This window comes from Oncorhynchus keta, chromosome 27 (assembly GCF_023373465.1).
Source record: "Oncorhynchus keta strain PuntledgeMale-10-30-2019 chromosome 27, Oket_V2, whole genome shotgun sequence".
NCBI classification, from domain to species: Eukaryota; Metazoa; Chordata; class Actinopteri; order Salmoniformes; family Salmonidae; genus Oncorhynchus; species Oncorhynchus keta.
Genome location: NC_068447.1, coordinates 31,677,991 through 31,696,705, shown reverse-complemented (window position 1 = coordinate 31,696,705; position 18,715 = coordinate 31,677,991). Strand labels below are relative to the sequence as shown.

General features: G+C 42.5%; 1 protein-coding gene across 4 annotated transcripts in view; it reads left to right on the top strand.

Annotated features, from left to right (window-relative positions):
• Nucleotides 1–18,715, top strand: part of LOC118359804 (nephrocystin-4) — a 200,638-nt gene that overhangs the window by 50,901 nt on the left and 131,022 nt on the right. For all 4 annotated transcript variants that reach the window (XM_052482158.1, XM_052482160.1, XM_052482159.1 and 1 more), the window contains exon 6: nucleotides 5,519–5,655. In XM_052482158.1, coding sequence (XP_052338118.1) covers nucleotides 5,519–5,655 — 137 coding nt within the window. The remainder of the gene's footprint in view (nucleotides 1–5,518; nucleotides 5,656–18,715) is intronic.

Sequence of the window (18,715 nt, the reverse complement as noted above, 5' to 3'; positions counted from 1 at the left end):
ACATTCCAGACAGAATCCGAGTTGTGAGATCTTAGGCACTGATACTCAGGCCAATCTCATAAATAGTTCAGGACCGACTCTGTTGGCTTAGTTCAATCGATGGGCAAGTGATTCAGCTGTAGCTGTGGTGCGTATGCAGCTATCCTTGGCAAAGTAAACTCTTTAGAAACGCATTAAAGAATAAAGCTGTGGGTCCACACTACAGTCGTGGCCAAAAGTTGAGAATGACACCAATATTAATTTTCACAGTCTGCTGCCTCAGTGTTTATGATGGCAATTTGCATATACTCCAGAATGTTTTGAAGAGTGATCAGATGAATTGCAATTAATTGCAAAGTCCCTCTTTGCCATGCAAATTAACTGAATCCCCCCAAAACATTTCCACTGCATTTCAGCACTGCCACAAAAGGACCAGCTGACAACATGTCAGTGATTCTCTCGTTAACATAGGTGTGAGTGTTGACAAGGACAAGGCCGGAGATAACTCTGTCATGCTGATTGAGTTCGAATAACAGACTGGAAGCTTCAAAAGGAGGGTGGTGCTTGGAATCATTGTTTTTCCTCTGCCAACCATGGTTACCTGCAAGGAAACACGTGCCATCATTATTGCTTTGCACAAAAAGGTCTTCACATTGCTGCCAATAAGATTGCACCTAAATCAACCATTTATCGGATCATCAAGAACTTCAAGGAGAGCGGTTCAATTGTTATGAAGAAGACTTCAGGGCGCCCAAGAAAGTCCAGAAGCGCCAGGAGCATCTCCTAAAGTTGATTCAGCTGCGGATCGGGGCACCAGTACAGAGCTTGCTCAGGAATGGCAGCAGGCAGGTGTGAGTGCACAGTGAGGCGAAGACTTTTGGAGGATGGCCTTGTGTCAAGAAGGGCAGGAAAGAAGCCACTTCTTTTCAGGGAAAAACATCAGGGACAGACTGATATTCTGCAAAAGGTACAGGGATTGGACTGCTGAGGACTGGGGTAAAGTCATTTTCTCTGATGAATCCCCTTTCCGATTGTTTGGGGCATCCGCAAAAAAGCTTGTCCGGGGAAGACAAGGTGAGCACTACCATCAGTCCTGTGTCATGCCAACAGTAAAGCATCCTGAGACCATTCATGTATGGGGTTGCTTCTCAACCAAGGGAGTGGGCTCACTTACAATTTTGCCTAAGAACACAAATAATGAATAAAGAATGGTACCAACACATCCTCCGAGAGCAACTTCTCCCAACCACCCAGGAACAGTTTGGTGACGAACAATGCCCTTTCCAGCATGGTGGAGCACCTTGCCAAAAAAAGGCAAAAGTGGCTCGGGGAACAAAACATTGATGTTTTGGGTCCATGGCCAGGAAACTCCCCAGACCTTAATCCCATTGAGAACTTGTGGTCAATCCTCAAGAGGCAGGTGGACAAACAAAACCCCACAAACTCCAATCATTGATTATGCAAGAATGGGCTGCCATCAGTTGAGGATGTGGCCCAGAAGTTAATTGACAGCATGCCAGGGCAGATGGCAGAGGTCTTGAAAAAGAAGGGTCAACACTGCAAATATTGACTCTTTGCATCAACTTCATGTAATTGTCAATAAAAGCCTTTGACACTTATGAAATGCTTGTAATTATCCTTCAGTATTCCATAGTAACATCTGACAAAAATATCTAAAGCAAACTTTGACACTATTCATTTTAATTCTCAAAACTTTTGGCCACAACTGTATACTTTGCACATAGGACATCAGGGCATGCTCTGTTTTATCAATGAGATGTACTGTTTGTGTACCAGTTCAACAGTGCAGATACCCTAGCATTGGAGTCATTCAGACCGAGAACAAACAAGTTTCAAATAAACCCCAAACATCCATTTTGTGAACATGAGCATGAGGACCGACAGACTTAATTGTACATGAAGTCAGCTCTGGCTAACAGGAACTTCATTAAACATGATTAAAACAGATTAAAATGGAGAGTCACTTGGTTCCATGTAGCTACAGTTAACTGCCAAAATAAAGGAAACACTTGAGTTATATATTGAAAGCAGGTGCTTCCACACAGGTGTGGTTTCTGAGTTAATTAAGCAATTAACATCCCATCATACTTTGAGTCATGTATAAATGTTCAGTTGTCCATTATGTTGGCTACCATGAGGTCTCAGTGACTTCGAAAGAGGGGTCTCAAAGGAGCATAGGAGGTTTAAAGTACCAGCAGAAATTAACTTTTTTTAAACTGAAAGACAATGGCCTAGTGGTTAGAGCGTTGGACTAGTAACCGGAAGGTTGCGAGTTCAAACCCCCGAGCTGACAAGGTACAAATCTGTCGTTCTGCCCCTGAACAGGCAGTTAACCCACTGTTCCCAGGCCGTCATTGAAAATAAGACTTGCCTGGTTAAATAAAGGTAAAATTATGTCGCACAATGATTTAAGTCACTTTTGTCAAAGTAGTGCTCAAAAAAATAAAGATGCAAAAAAAATATATATATATTCGATGAGAGATAGTCTACCACCTGCAGACTGGTCTTGAAAAGTGACTGTCGCCTACGAGCTTTTAATCTCCCCTCCCCACTACACTTTTCTGTGACCAACTGCGCTTCCTGTTGGTTCACTAGACTTTGAACATCGACAAGGCTAGGTATCTAATGTCATAGGATACTTGAAAAAACAAAGTCTAAGGTAGAGGCTATATTGTTCATTTGATTGCACCTTATCTAATTATTTTTCAAGCATTGTAATGTATTGCCATATTATAATGATCATAACGTTATACTGTATTATATAAAATTGTGAATGATACAATTGCCCATCAAAGTAGCTTCAGAAAACTTGATTAGAATCTACTGGGGAAATGTGTTTTGCGGCAATCTCCATTAACACAAATATATATATATGTGTGTATGTGTATGTGTATGTGTATGTGTATGTGTATGTGTGTGTGTGTGTGTGTGTGTGTGAATAGCCCCCGGGCCAAAACAGTGTAACTCCAGGGGAGGTGTGAGGAAAATCAAGCTTTTAGCACCCCTGTGTGTAGGTTTGGGGGAATTGTCTAACGTCTGTTGAGAGGTGCGTGCAGTGCGCACATTGGGTCAAACTTTGTGTCGTTTAAAAAAAAAATCATAACCTACCATGCGGTTTTGCCAAGTATCTTGGCCTATAAAGTGCATTCAAAGTAAGACACGATACTCAAGTAGTTAGCTAGCAAAACGGTGTCGCTAACGCCTGCTGTGTACCAGACTAGCTGGCTAAAAAGTGTCTTCTGTGGGGTTTATCGGCGGCTGACTTCCAACGTCTTTAACTTCTTTATTAACTGTACTGAAGCGCCCCTGCCTCCCGCCTGTCCTAGCTTCTTCTTCCACGAGGTTTAAGGGCGGTTGGCATCCAATAAATGTTGCATTACCGCCACCTACTAGGCTGGAGTATAACTCCCTTATACCTTGCTTGAAAAAAATAATAAACAAATATCCTACCATCTACTACACTCACCCTACTCCACTATTTTAATTTATTAAGTCCTTCAAAATTCAAAAGGCACTCGCACATCTGAGCAATTATTTTTACAGGTGCATGGCAACTTTTCCAATGTCAAATCAAGCACAAGCAAATACCTCTTTGTAGCTGCCACCACAACCTCTATTTTCTGTGACCTACGTTCCACCCCTGCAGGACTGTTGATAACCATTGCTGTAAATGTTAAAATCCAATCTTACTGAAACATATTACTTGTTGGCCTACCCCTCTGTACTGGTACAGATCTACTACTCACACCACTCCTCTAAGGATCCCTCCCCTTTGACCCATATTCCTCTACTTTCTTCACTGCCTCCTACTGTCAGACTCATCTTTTTCCTGACCCTTGGTGCAAACCTCGGGATCCAGGAACTTCAACACACCTACCACCTCTGATACTTTGACCTCATTCACTTCCATTTCTCCTCCTGTCTTCATCTCACTCACCTTTCTACCATTACACTTTCTACCATTCTTCTTTAACAAACCCTTTTTCCCACCATTTTTCACTGACTCAAGCTCACCCTCTTCCTCCCTCTCTCTCTTTGACCTCCTCTGCTTCTTTTTCCCTCCATTCCTCCTCTATATTCCAAGTATAACTCTCCTTTTGATAATTCTGCACTTCTCCTGACATACACCTTGTTCTTGCCTTGTCAAGGGACGCCATTCAACCAGCTGTCACAATCTCTGTACAATCAGCACTGACCCCTCGGGATGTTGCGCTCAACAGTGCATCCCCTAAGTGGGGACTTCGGTCAAAGATATCTAACTCCTTCCCAATCCCAATTTGTGAACAGGTATAGGTAGCCTGCATCATTTTTCAGAGGTGAAACCTAAACGAGCATCGCTGCTCTAGAACAGGAATTACATTGAAATAGGGGCTGCATTGCCTTTTCAAATGGTGTGTGTGTATTGAAGTAATATTTATTATATAGGCTATATTATATACAGTATATACCTCATGTGACCTATAATAAGACTATGTATTAATATGACAAAGTCTATTAAAAATGTTTATCGGACTCCATAAAGATGTTTTAGCAATATGCAAGTAACTATAGTTGAGTTATGGAAATAGGGATGTCAAGAAGGGTCTGAGAATGGAATACTTAGTCAAATAGATTTAATAACATTTTAGAATTATTACATTATACAAGGCATAAAGCTTAAGTTACAAGGCATTAACAAGCATTAGTCTAGGCATGAACAGAGGGAGAGAGAGAGAGAGAGAGAGAGAGAGAGAGAGAAACCATAGCATTAGCAATGGCCCATAGCTCTGGGAGGAGAGAGAGAGAGACCATAGCATGACCAATGGCCCATAGCTCTGGGTGGAGAGAGGGAGAGGGGGAGAGACCGTAGCATTAGCAGTGGCCCATAGCTCTGGGTGGAGAGAGAGAGAGACCATAGCATGACCAATGGCCCATAGCTCTGGGAGGAGAGAGAGACCATAGCATGACCAATGGCCCATAGCTCTGGGAGGAGAGAGAGAGAGACCATAGCATGACCAATGGCCCATAGCTCTGGGTGGAGAGAGGGAGGAAGATTGAGAGTGTATCTCACCACAGCATGTCAAAAACATAGAGAAGAGACAATGAATTTGAGTGCCTTTTATAACATCAGAGCTGTTTGGATTCCAACTCGGGAGTTGTTGGCCAATTGTATTACTGTAAAAGTGAACTTCCAATCAGATATCAGACCTACGGGATGTAAAGACAACAGGAACTTCACAGAGGTGTGACAGAATGAGGGATGTGGAGAGCATCACAGAGAAGGCTGAATTCCTGAGAAGACAAAACCTTTTCATATAGTGTAAAGAGTCACTTTAGGGGCTGGGCTGCTCTACAGCGGTGCCTGAGACAGCATTTTCCACCACCATTAACAAAACACAAAATGATGGAAGAATGGTGTCGCATCCCTCCAATAGAGTTCCAGACACTTGTAGAATCTATGCCAAGGCCCAATGCCCTATTTAGACACTTTATGTTGGTGTTTCCTTTATTTTGTCAGTTACCTGTACTTTGCCTCTAGGAGATTCCCTGTTGAAGCCCCACATGGTGAAGAGCCTCACCTGCTTCCTGGACAGGCTGTCCATCTCTCTGCATCCCTCCCTGGAGAAGTTTGAGAGCCAGCTGCTGCAGCATGTCAGCACGGACTGCCACAACACGGTAGGAACCATGTTACATGATCCGAGTGGAAATGATGCTACTCACATGGGGCACCGTTTGTTGTGATTGTTTACAATAATTCTTAGTTTTTCTGACGTACAGTGGGTAGATGGAAATGAGGAAAAAAGACTGTGTATAAAATAAATAATGCAAATAGTGAGCTATTCTTTCTGTATGTTCCAAAAAATGGTGAAGTTATTTTATTTTGCTCAGAGAGATTTTATTTAACAAGTAATAAAAAGAAATGCTAAAAAGATGGGGGTCAAAATTATTGGCACCCCTCTTTTCAATCCCTTACGAGGATGATGACATTGGGCCTTTTTCAAAATTGTTTTATGAGATTTGGGAGGGATCTTAGACCATTCCTCCAAACAGAATATTTTCAGATCCTAGCTACAGATTCTACTAACCTGCTCTTGGCAGTACTGTATTCCTTCTTGATTCTGAGATTTCTATGTAACGTGTCTGCAGCCACGGGTAGAAGTAGATGACAACGCATCACACAGTGCAACCAAAATAAAGATCTACACACATGCAAGAGGCATTTCTCACTCAATACAAAACATGGATTGCCAATTACCTTCAATTTTTGCCCTTGAAAATTTGTCACAAACACAGTCCTTTTATAGCTACCAAAAGCAAATCAGGGCTTGTCTATTCTCTTCGTCTAAGGAGACGTAACCATGTTTGACAGGTGCAGCCATGCGCTCGCTATTCTGTGCGCAGTGCAGTTGTGTCGGTCCTATTTATATATCTGCTCTATCTTAAGTGACGTGCGGCAGAAAATTGATAAATTGATATCATGATGCTGTCAGTCCCCTTTATCTCTGTCCCAGTGTTCAGCACGGCCTCTTCCCCCGCTGTTGAACCCTCCTGATGGAGCAGTATTGAGCCACGTGCAGTTTTGATAAGGCACGTCTCACCGTTATGTTTTATCAAGGGCTTCACTGTAGTATCGTGGCCATTAGAGGCTGTGCTAGTGTGTGTCAGGCTTTGGAATACACCCTCTGAGCAATATCGTGTCATGAACTTTGGATTGTTCAGAACGTTGGCCTTTTGGTGCTGTATTATTTGCAAATTGGCAATTATTGGCATAAACCTTCTAAAGATATGTGTTTGATAGGTGGTCATTCAATCTGTCATCCTCCTTCACACACAGCTGTGACACAGGCAGACATTGTCATTGGTGAGCACACTGAAATGACAGTTTAGTGGAATGTATGTCCTTTATGGATTACAAAAGCTAGTGCATCGATATGTTCATCGTTAGTGAGCACAACCTGGCTGTAACCTTCTAACTTCTAACACGGAGCAATTAAAGCGACATTTTACCTGAAGCTTTTCCACTTCATGAAGAAAGTGTTCCGTCAGTACAGTTTGAACCTGTGAACTTGAATACAGTGAGGGAGATTAAAAATCAAAGCTAGCAGGCCTATATTTTGCTCTGCTATTCATGTACTCATACATTGATAAGTTCTGACATTGCTCTCAGGTTTTTGTTGTAAGTGCTTTGCGCTAGTCAATGCACCATTCTGCACTGTACAGAACAACCCATAACAAAAGACCCACTGGTACATGGATTTCTCATTAGTGTCTCATACGAAGCAAACTAACTATTGTTGTCGCTCGAGGGATGTTAACAAGGATGCCATTGGACAGGTGAGCGTGCATATATCCAGATTGATTGGACAATTGGGATTTGGGCGGCTCCAGGGTAGCCTTTTTTAAGATGATTATCTACAGTACCATGTCTTCTTGAAAAATAATCTGGTGTCTACCAGGCTACACATGCTGGGCCTAGCTCACTTTGAAATGAAACACATCTCCGGTAGAGTAGAAGAGGCAGAACGGCTCAAATGAAAGGCTGTTGGACGAAAATACTTCCTTTTGCCTTTTGTGAGTTAGGAAGACCGGTGTGATGAAATGAATCACTTTTATTAAAAACAAATGATCTCCCTCAGCATTGACACCTTTTTGTTCCTTTGTGGGTCTTCATAACTGGGAAATGTGGATTTTGTTAAAACAGTCAGATTGACTTCAGTTTGTGTTCTATTGTGAAACTTCAGTGGGGCTGACGCCTCTCTCTGCACCTCATCTTGAGGAAGGTGATAATGCATGCAGCATCGAGGGTGACGGCAGACTTTAATTAGCGATTGTGCGCGTACATACCTGTGTGCGTATGTATGTACGGGTGTGTGACCTTTTTGAGAAGTGCGACTCCTTGTGCTAGATTGAGATCATCCAGCTATCTGGGAGGTGATGCTGACACCGTACCTGCTGCATCAGCCTCAAGTGCTCAGTGAAAGGCAGACTAAAGCACAAATGGAGAATGGTAGATGTGAAGGAAGAGAAGAGTATTTGTTTTCTCTTTCCAAAATACATTGTATTGAGAACAAAACAACATTGAAAATGCACATTTTCACTTGGCAAACAGTATAAAGGCCTTGTGGATCTGTTTTTTAGGTCTTCTGTAGCTACTGTAGATGTCATGGCTTTGTTGTAGTGCAATTAGAATGCCAACACTTGCCTAACTGCTATCTCGACAGGCTATTTTGTCTATACATTCTGCAGCTTGAGCCATCCAGAATCCATAGAACTCGGTGGCTCTTACAACCCTCTGTGATAAGGTAGGGTAGAGAGTCGATCAAAGTGTTCTCTTTATTTGGTCCTCCTGCACATAGGCCCTAGGCTTGGGGACACTTAAACTGTATTTGTCTAATCTACCCCTAGATGCTTTCACAGCCAGCGGAGCTCCTAGACCTAGAACAATAAATCAGGCCAGGCCCATTGTCTCAGTCAGGACCCATGATGTTTGTATCCAATGTCTTGGCGAGTGATCAAAGGACTGAAATGGGAGCAGGAGAAAAAAGAAGCAAGAGGACAAACACCGTGCCGCAGGCAAAACTGCATGCCCCTAGGCAAATCTCATCAATTGCGAGAAGCAAAGCAAAAACTCAGTTTTTCATTTCCAGAATAAAAGGAAACGCGCTCAAAGTAGGACTGCCCCTGCTGTTTGTGTGCCAAAGAAAAAGCCCAAAGGAAAACGTCACTCAGAAACGTTTTCATTTTTTTGCCCTGGGAGAATGCTTGGACGGGTTAGGGTACGGTACACCTCTACATATGCCAACTGACTCCTGCTATCATTACAACTTCCAAAGCAGATTATAGAACGAGCAGTGTGATTGAATACAGTAGGCCTGCCTGTATTGGATACAGTAGGCCTGCCTGTATTGGACGTTTACAGTGCCTTGCGAAAGTATTCGGCCCCCTTGAACTTTGCGACCTTTTGCCACATTTCAGGCTTCAAACATAAAGATATAAAACTGTATTTTTTTTGTGAAGAATCAACAACAAGTGGGACACAATCATGAAGTGGAACGACATTTATTGGATATTTCAAACTTTTTTTAACAAATCAAAAACTGAAAAATTGGGCGTGCAAAATTATTCAGTCCCCTTAAGTTAATACTTTGTAGCGCCACCTTTTGCTGCGATTACAGCTGTAAGTCGCTTGGGGTATGTCTCTATCAGTTTTGCACATCGAGAGACTGAATTCTTTTCCCATTCCTCCTTGCAAAACAGCTCGAGCTCAGTGAGGTTGGATGGAGAGCATTTGTGAACAGCAGTTTTCAGTTCTTTCCACAGATTCTCGATTGGATTCAGGTCTGGACTTTGACTTGGCCATTCTAACACCTGGATATGTTTATTTTTGAACCATTCCATTGTAGATTTTGCTTTATGTTTTGGATCATTGTCTTGTTGGAAGACAAATCTCCGTCCCAGTCTCGGGTCTTTTGCAGACTCCATCAGGTTTTCTTCCAGAATGGTCCTGTATTTGGCTCCATCCATCTTCCCATCAATTTTAACCATCGTCCCTGTCCCTGCTGAAGAAAAGCAGTCCCAAACCATGATGCTGCCACCATCATGTTTGACAGTGGGGATGGTGTGTTCAGGGTGATGAGCTGTGTTGCTTTTACGCCAAACATAACGTTTTGCATTGTTGCCAAAAAGTTCAATTTTGGTTTCATCTGACCAGAGCACCTTCTTCCACATGTTTGGTGTGTGGCAAACTTTAAACGACACTTTTTATGGATATCTTTAAGAAATGGCTTTCTTCTTGCCACTCTTCCATAAAGGCCAGATTTGTGCAATATACGACTGATTGTTGTCCTATGGACAGAGTCTCCCACCTCAGCTGTAGATCTCTGCAGTTCATCCAGAGTGATCATGGGCCTCTTGGCTGCATCTCTGATCAGTCTTCTCCTTGTATGAGCTGAAAGTTTAGAGGGACGGCCAGGTCTTGGTAGATTTGCAGTGGTCTGATACTCCTTCCATTTCAATATTATCGCTTGCACAGTGCTCCTTGGGATGTTTAAAGCTTGGGAAATCTTTTTGTATCCAAATCCGGCTTTAAACTTCTTCACAACAGTATCTCGGACCTGCCTGGTGTGTTCCTTGTTCTTAATGATGCTCTCTGCGCTTTTAACGGACCTCTGAGACTATCACAGTGCAGGTGCATTTATACAGAGACTTGATTACACACAGGTGGATTGTATTTATCATCATTAGTCATTTAGGTCAACATTGGATCATTCAGAGATCCTCACTGAACTTCTGGAGAGAGTTTGCTGCACTGAAAGTAAAGGGGCTGAATAATTTTGCACGCCCAATTTTTCAGTTTTTGATATGTTAAAAAAGTTTGAAATATCCAATAAATGTCGTTCCACTTCATGATTGTGTGCCACTTGTTGTTGATTCTTCACAAAATACAGTTTTATATGTTTGTTTAAAGCCTGAAATGTGGCAAAAGGTCTGAAGTTCAAAGTTCAAGGGGGCCGAATACTTTCGCAAGGCACTGTATATAGCACTGTATATAGCCTATCTCCCCTCGCTCTCTCTCTCCAGAAGAATAACAAAAATATTACTCCCCCCAAATATTCAATAAGAAGAATACCTTATTGTCCATTAACTTACAGAGAACAGAAACGTATCTTCATGCTCACAACCCAAACACCTGAGACACACACACACACAGACCATAGCGGTTTGAAGTAATTGGTCAGCCACAGTGCAGCGCACCCAGAGCAATTGTAGCAAGTGCCTTGCTCAATGAATAATACCCGTAAAACTCTTTGTTTGCCAGCTCACTCCGCACCTAATTTCTTTCAGTCTGAACTGGGATTCAAACCGACGATCCCTTCCTTTGCTGGCCCACGTCTCTAATGGCTAGGCTACCTGCCACCCCCATACAAAGTCTCTGAGCCTACTGTTTATTATTTCATTATTATAGCTCGTCCTTCCTCTGGGTTCTATGATGATGATGATGATGATTGAAACCTTTATTGCACCGAAGAGTATTTGTTTTACACAACATGAGCAATGGAGAAAAAAAAGACATGCAAAGGGAAGACCTGAGTGTTCTAGGAAACATCTGAACCTTATAATAACCTTCTAATAATGAGCTGAGGTTAGCATTAGAGGTGTCCAGATTCAGCATTCTGTATCAACAACTATAATGCAGAATACTCAAATCTATAATGGCATCTGAACCTATGTGGGACAGTCTGGGAACCGGCTCTTTTTAATCATCTTCAAGCGTGTGTTGTCTCACTTTAGCAGTCAAAACAAATGAGCATCAGGGAAGCGGCGTGAGTGGGCACCATTGACCGAACCCTCCTGGCCAGGAGTGTGATCAATAGGCATTACCACCTCCTAAAAGATTTCCTTATGTTAATATGTTCTCTTGCCAGTGATTTTAGTGTCTAGTCAAGTGGAGTCGTCAGGGAACACTCAATGCTGTCCATCTCAAGTGACCTTTAACCCTATGGCCTCTGGTCAAAAGTAGTTCACTAAATTAGGGAATAGGGTACCTCCTGAAGCCCCAACCACCCTAACTAAAAAGCAGTATACTCTGGTGAAAAGAGCAGCAACAAAAAAGTGGGATCATTTTATAAGCTGGCTATATTGGTCGACTTGTGACTCAATATTTTCTGATAGTGAATCGTGGGCTGCGTTTTCACCAGGAGGGCAATGCGATTCATCAGCAGAAGCGATATGCCAGTTAAAATGTGTTAAGGAGCAGAGGAGTGGGAGGATGACAAAAGCATGCTAATGATGGTTCAACTGTGTTTCCTGGGAAGGATGACTCACCTCGGTTTGAGGAAGCTAACGTCCACAGCTTGGGCATCTCCCTCCACCGCCACACGTACGTACACACACACACGCCACACACACACACACACATATGGTAGCATGTTTTGCGCTCACATACAAACATGCTAGCATACGTGCGCACAAGCTAGCATGCGCATACACAAACATGCTAACATGCTCGCACACACACACACTAGCTCAAACACCCAGGATAGCATGCTCACAGACACATACATGCTAGCACATGCTAGCATGTGTTTGTATATGCACACGCACACACAGAGAAACACCAAACGACCCCTCTAATGGGCTTGTCTTGTTGGCACTGACAGAGTTCTCATATCTTTAAGATTAGTATAAAAATAAAACATTTTGAAAATAATTAGCCTTTGAGTCCCTATTTAGCTGATTTTACAATTCAGATGAATTTAGTTGTTTCAGAGAGGGTCCCCCATGTTTCAGATGAATGCTCTGAGACTTAACCCCTTATTGAGATTGCACTAATATGGATTTTATTCAGGGTTGACTCAGCCCTTTCAGCCCAACTTGTTATGTCACATGCCTTCATAGTGTTATAACACTATACATTGCAGCTTGCTGAACTTTAATATTAATCACAGTTTGATATTAATCACAGTTTGTATTTGCTGAATTTTGCATTTGACATCAAATTAATCTCTGTGCCAAAACATAAAGGCATGATTTAGGGGTGACATAAGCCTGTATGAATGGTTACGACTGGTATTATGTCATGTTATTAAATCCTCTGTATTCCAGACGCTGGACCTACTTTATAGTCTCATTCTGTCTGACTGACTAAACCCCCCGACTCAACCAATCAAATAACTTGCACACTTACTTCATCTGCAGCATCAGAACACAAATAACCTTCAAAAACCAATTTATTCTCCTTAAGGATCCCATTTAATTTGTTCAAAATGAACAGCACAAGACACTGCACACTGCATGCTCTCTCCCTTGTTTAAATGACCTTACTTTCTAGTCAGTTCCATGTTATTCAACTGACAGTTCTTTCAGTAAAAGTACATTTTGCTTACCAAATATTTCAATTTTTGCCAAGCCAGTACATTGTACAAATTGAATCAACAAGATTCTGCACTGGCGATAAGTAACAGCCTTGCTCCTTTTTAAATACCGGGTTGAAACAGGCTAGTAATATTCGAGATGTATGTTCAAATCCTGGATTTGTTTTTAATTGTAATCGAAATGTAAATATTGAAACCCTGAGAAAGAAGGTGCTAATATGCCTCAAGCCTCATCCCAAGGTGGGTCTGAGGTGTTACCTTTATGTGCTCCACTACAGCACTCAGCATTAATGTATAGCTTGCACTTTCTTTCCTTTTTTGTCCTGTGAAGAGATAAGATATTATTCTAATATAATTGTCTTTGACTTGTAGGAGGGGGTTTATTTCTCTCACTGATTTCTAAGGAGCATTAAGAACCTATGTATTTTGCAGAGAAAAAGCATTTATTCTCATGGCCCCCAAGGCCATGTCTATTAAGGCATAATTTTCTTACTCAGCCATTGAAAAAGCTGGAATGTAGAAGAGTTCATTTTCTCCTCGTCTGAACTCCTGACTGAACAGAATGTTCTGGTTTCTCTGAACAACTCCCACACTGGGCTACTGCACGAATTGGAAGCTAAAAAAAACAACAACAACCCTACTCTCTCGCAACCAACTACTTTGTTTACACTGTTAACAAAGCATGGCAATAAATTGCCTCCTAATATGCACAGATGAGACTCTCTCTTTTTTTAAACAAACTGTAATTCTGGTAGTTTAAATAACTAAGACGTTTGCGCTGTCACAGCGGCTTGATCCACTGTGCTCACGTGTCTACGACTAGTCTACCACGCTGTATGCACGCATGGTAGCATGATGAGACCGGGTCACAATTTCTACCACCACTGTTAACAAAGGTGGTGACTCTCAGAGAGTGAGCGACAGAGAGAGACCCATGGACATCTCCCGTGGATGGCCAGTTAAAGAGGAAATTCACTTTTTTCAGTAGTCCACTGTTGATAAAGTCACATGTCAGTAATATTTTCAAGATATTGGACTTTCATGAAGCAAAGTGTCACGGGTTACATCATAATGATGATCAAGTTTTTTTTTTTATTATTATTATTATTATTTTTTTTTTTACAGATGAGACATAAAAGCTGTCTAGTGGGGTGAGAGCGAGAGGAGCTGCAGGATGTCCTGAGCTCTGGCTCGCCTGTGCCCCACGCTATGCGCTCATCACTCGGACGACTCCCCTCTTCTGTGACAGAGGAAATTGAGTATAATTTAACTTAGGGACCATTTAATTGTTCCCTGTAAGCTTCTTAGCTTTAAAATATTGACATTTTAGGATGGGAAAACAAATCTGTGATGGCAGCAGCCAGAGGATAGATAGATAGAGTTGGAGGGAGGAAGGGATATAGGAGAAAGAAAGCGTGTCAGATGGAGTGCGAGAGGTGGATAGACAGATATGAGAGAAGGGTGCGTGTGGAAGGGGCGACAAGAGAGGGGATGGGTTTTAACAGATGTTGCCTGTTAGAAGCTTCAGACAGCACTTTCTCTCCCTCAATCACTTCATTACAGTCCTGTCCTAGATAAAACGGTGCCATCTCCTGTCATCTCCTCACACTGGAGATGTTGAAAGAGTGTGCGAACAGATAGATTCCAGAGAAGGCATAATCATAATTGTAATCTAAATGTAGCTGAAAGCAATCATTTGTGGGGTTCTTGTAACACTTATACTGCCAGCCGCCACTCTGTTGTCAGAAGGAACTTAGAGGCAATGATTTTTTAAAATCATCACAGTGTTGAGTTGCCTCCAGCATAGAAAGAATAAGAATTGTAATTAGAATGAAGGCTGTTTTTGTTTGTCTCTCTCTGCATTATTTTCTTGTCATGGTTGTCATACTCAAACTGTATGCTATGTTTGTGATGAGGACTGTTGGTAATTGTATTTGACTGAAAAAGGTTATGGATATTTAGAGGATGGAGCCTGTTGTTTTAACAAAGGCCATGGCTGTGAATGCAGTGTTTTCACCCCCCCTCTCTGGAATCCTCTTTCTCCACGGGTTGTTTTAGGCACACACTTCTTTCTACGTCGCTGCTGTTCACACTCAACCTCTCTTCACGTTTCTCTCTTTATTTACCCTCTTCTGAACCATGATGATGTAGCCTGTGGACACGTTCGACATTGCAGCCGACTTTAAAGGCGAGTCGAGGCTGACTGCTCTACAAATCACCTTGCATCAAAAATAACGGTTATTTGTAGATCAGTCAGTCAGCCACAATTTACCCATGATGCATCACAGTGTTGATGCTTTCGAACCCAGCCTATGTCTGCCTCATTTTTCTGCACAGCTAAACATTCGAAGCCATTATGGAGGCTAAAACCTTCTCTATCTGTTGTAATGGATATTGCAGTTGCACAAGCAGGATGCAGTCCCTACACATTGCACTGGAGCAAAAACAATCTGCGTTTTGGCAGATTTTTGTATTTGCTGCCATATCGTAGTCACTAGCCAGAGACACTAATGAATAACACTACTACTTTGACTGCCTGTCTGCCTTCTGCATAGCCAATGTTTGCAAAGAAAAAATACATTTTCAATCGCTAATTAGACAGCGTGTCTGTGTCTTGCTCGTGTTTGATATGCTGCCTTGATGGCTGCATGTAATTCACGACTTGAGTTTTGCATTGGGGGCGGGAAAAAAATTAATCATGTTTTGTGTACAACATGTAAATAGCTGCATGTAGCCTAACTCCTCTCCTGAGAATAAGAACATGAAATCGCACTTATGCTTAATAGCCTACTGAGGCATGGAATGCCATAGTTAGTTAGAACATGGACTTGTAGTTTGTAGGCTGTAGTACAACATGAAGTTTGTAGGCTGCACCAGACAAAGGCGTTCATTGCCCTTCAAGGAGGGGGAAGCAGCAGCGGAGCACAGAGCAGCAGCTACATAGGCAGTGGAGGTGGGCACCAGCTATATCAACAAAATACAAATCCTGCACATGCGCAGAAATCTCATTATCTTTAGCCACGGAAAATCGGTTTTCCAGATAATCTGGAACTGCAGCCACTTGGAAGATTTGTAATGCCTAAAGACATAAGATTTAGGTGTAGAAGAATCGTATGTGTCATTTATGGGCGTTCTCTTTCAAACAGGCAATGGCCCAGAAAACGACTGCCTCTGTGCCTCGTACTGTGGCTGTCCCATAGGCCCGAGCTAGGCACAGTGAGCCAGTGTATATTCAGGGAAAGGGGATACCTAGTCAGTTGCACAACTGAATGCATTCAACTAAAATGTGTCTGAATCAGAGAGGTACGGGGTCGGCTGCCTTAATCAACGTCCACACTAGGGGAGCAGTTGTTTTTGGGGGTTAATTGCCTTGCAGATAGGCAGATTTTCCACCTTGCCTGCTTGGGGATTTGAACCAGTGACCTTTTGGTTTTGGTTAACCTCTAGGCTACCTGCCACATCAGCCTCATTATACAGTATATTTACAAAGTATGTGGACACCCCTTCAAATTAGTAGATTTGTCGGTTTCAGCCACACCTGTTGCTGACAGATGTATAGAATCGAGCGCACTGCCATGCAATCTCCATAGACAAGCATTGGTAGTAGAATGGCCTTACTGAAGAGCGTGGTGACCGTATAAGCCACACAAGCTCACAGAATGGGACCGCCAATTGCTGAAGGCCGTTATTCTCATTGAAAGCAAGTCGAAGAAGCGGTAGATCTGTTACTAAGTTTCATATTTGCGTCTTTTACTTTCAGGATTGTACACCAGCTTCAAACAACTGAAAATGCAATATTTTTGGTTATGGAAAGACACTATATAGCCAACAGTATCTTTACATAGCTGAAAATGCAATATTTTTGGTTATGAGAATAACGGCCTTCAGTATTTTCAATGAGAATAACGGCTTTCAACAATCGTCAGTCCTGTTCTGTGAGCTTGTGTGGCCTACACGGTCACGGAGCTCTTCAGTAAGGCCATTCTACTGCCAATGCCTGTCTATGGAGATTGAAGGGGTGTCCATAATACACTACATAGCCAAAAGCATGTGGACACCCCTTCAATATCCATAGACTAACATTGACAGTAGAATGGCCTTACTGGAGAGCTCAGAGACTTTCAACGTGGCACCATCATAGGATGCCACCTTTCCAACGAGTCAGTTCGGCAAATTTCTGCCCTCCTAGAACTGCCCTGGTCAACTGTAAGTGCTGTTATTGTGAAGTGGAAATGTCTAGGAGCAACAGCGGCTCAGCTACGAAGTGGTAGGAAACAGAAGCTCACAGAATGGGACTGCCGAGTGCTGAAGTGTGTAGTGAGTGAAAATTGTCTGTCCTCGGTTGCAGTGGAAACGTGTTCTCTGGAGTGATGAATCACGCTTCACCATCTGGCAGTCCGACGGACTAATCTGGGTTTGGCGGATGCCAGGGGAACGTTACCTGCCCAAACTGTAAAGTTTGGCGGAGGAGGAATAATGGTCTGGGGTTGTTTTTCATGGTTCAGGCTCGGCTAGGCCTATTAGAAATCTTAATGCTACAGCATACAAAGACGTTCTAGTAATTTTTGTGCTTTCAGCCAGACCTCACTAATGCTCTTGTGGCTGAATGGAAGCAAGTCCCCACAGCTATGTTCCAACATCTAGTGGAAAGAATTCCCAGAAGAGTGGAGGCTGTTATAGCAGCAACAGGGGGACCAAATCCTTATTAATGCCCATGATTTTGGAATGAGATGTTCGACGAGCAGGTTTCCACATACTTTTGGTCATGTAGTGTATCTCACAACTTTCCAGGGTTTGTGCCTCGGGTCTCTTTACTGAGATGACCCTCGAAAGGCATTGACGGATCTAAATGGGAATGTTTCAGATGTTAAACACAATTTCCCCATTGAGTATAAACAAGCCCCGACTACTGTATCTTCCCCGGCCACTTGAGAGAGATGGACTTGAGATGTTTACTGTTGCTGCGAAGAGAACAGGAGAGAGGGAGAGAGAGAGAGAGAGAGAGGGATAGAGAGAGTAGGAGAGGTGGAGTGAGGAAGATTGAGAGAATGATGAGGATACGTGGGCTGCACGCTCTGCAGCTGTATATAATACTGATGCTCAATTGATATGCTAATTGGATTGGGAAGGTGTGGGTGGATATGGAGACAGTTTAGGCAGAGAGAGAGGCAATGAGAAAGATAGAGGGAGGCAGAAGCTGGAGAGGCAGGTAGTAACACAGGAGAAGAAGTTAGGCCCAGAACCCAGGGTTAGAGAGTTTACAGTCAATCATCTCGCTCACTGCTCTCTCTGAGTTACTTAGCAGCTGCAAGTGCCACGCTGCAGCGCAAACTCCCAAAACAGCTGACAACCAATCCGCCCGTTGATTGACTTGTTTGTTAAACACATTGACTTCTCCATTCGCATTTACATTTTTCATTTCATACGGTAGCTTGTAATGACGGTTTATCTGTGATTGATTGTCACGTTATTAGAGCGAGCGAAAAACAAAATGCAAAAAAAGAACCAATGGTTCCCCAGATGTTTGATTTGAAATAATTATTGGCTGATTAATTAGTTACAATTTGCGTAATCGCAGCATTAGTATGAACCATTGCTATTATTATGATAATGTATACGCTGTAACAGGGCCGCAAGAAAGCAATTAAAAAATGTATGCTATTGTATGCCTTTGTGCACAGTGTAATCATCTTCTTTTCTGTTTGCCGTTTCCATTGTCACAGCTTTCTCCTCCTATTATATGCAAAGGGTCCACTCCTTTAAACATGTATGGGGCTCTCGTCTTTCCCCTTCTCCACTAAGAGGCTGAGCAGCAGATGAAATGAGCAGACAGAGTCAAAGTACTTGCAGAGCAGAGCAAT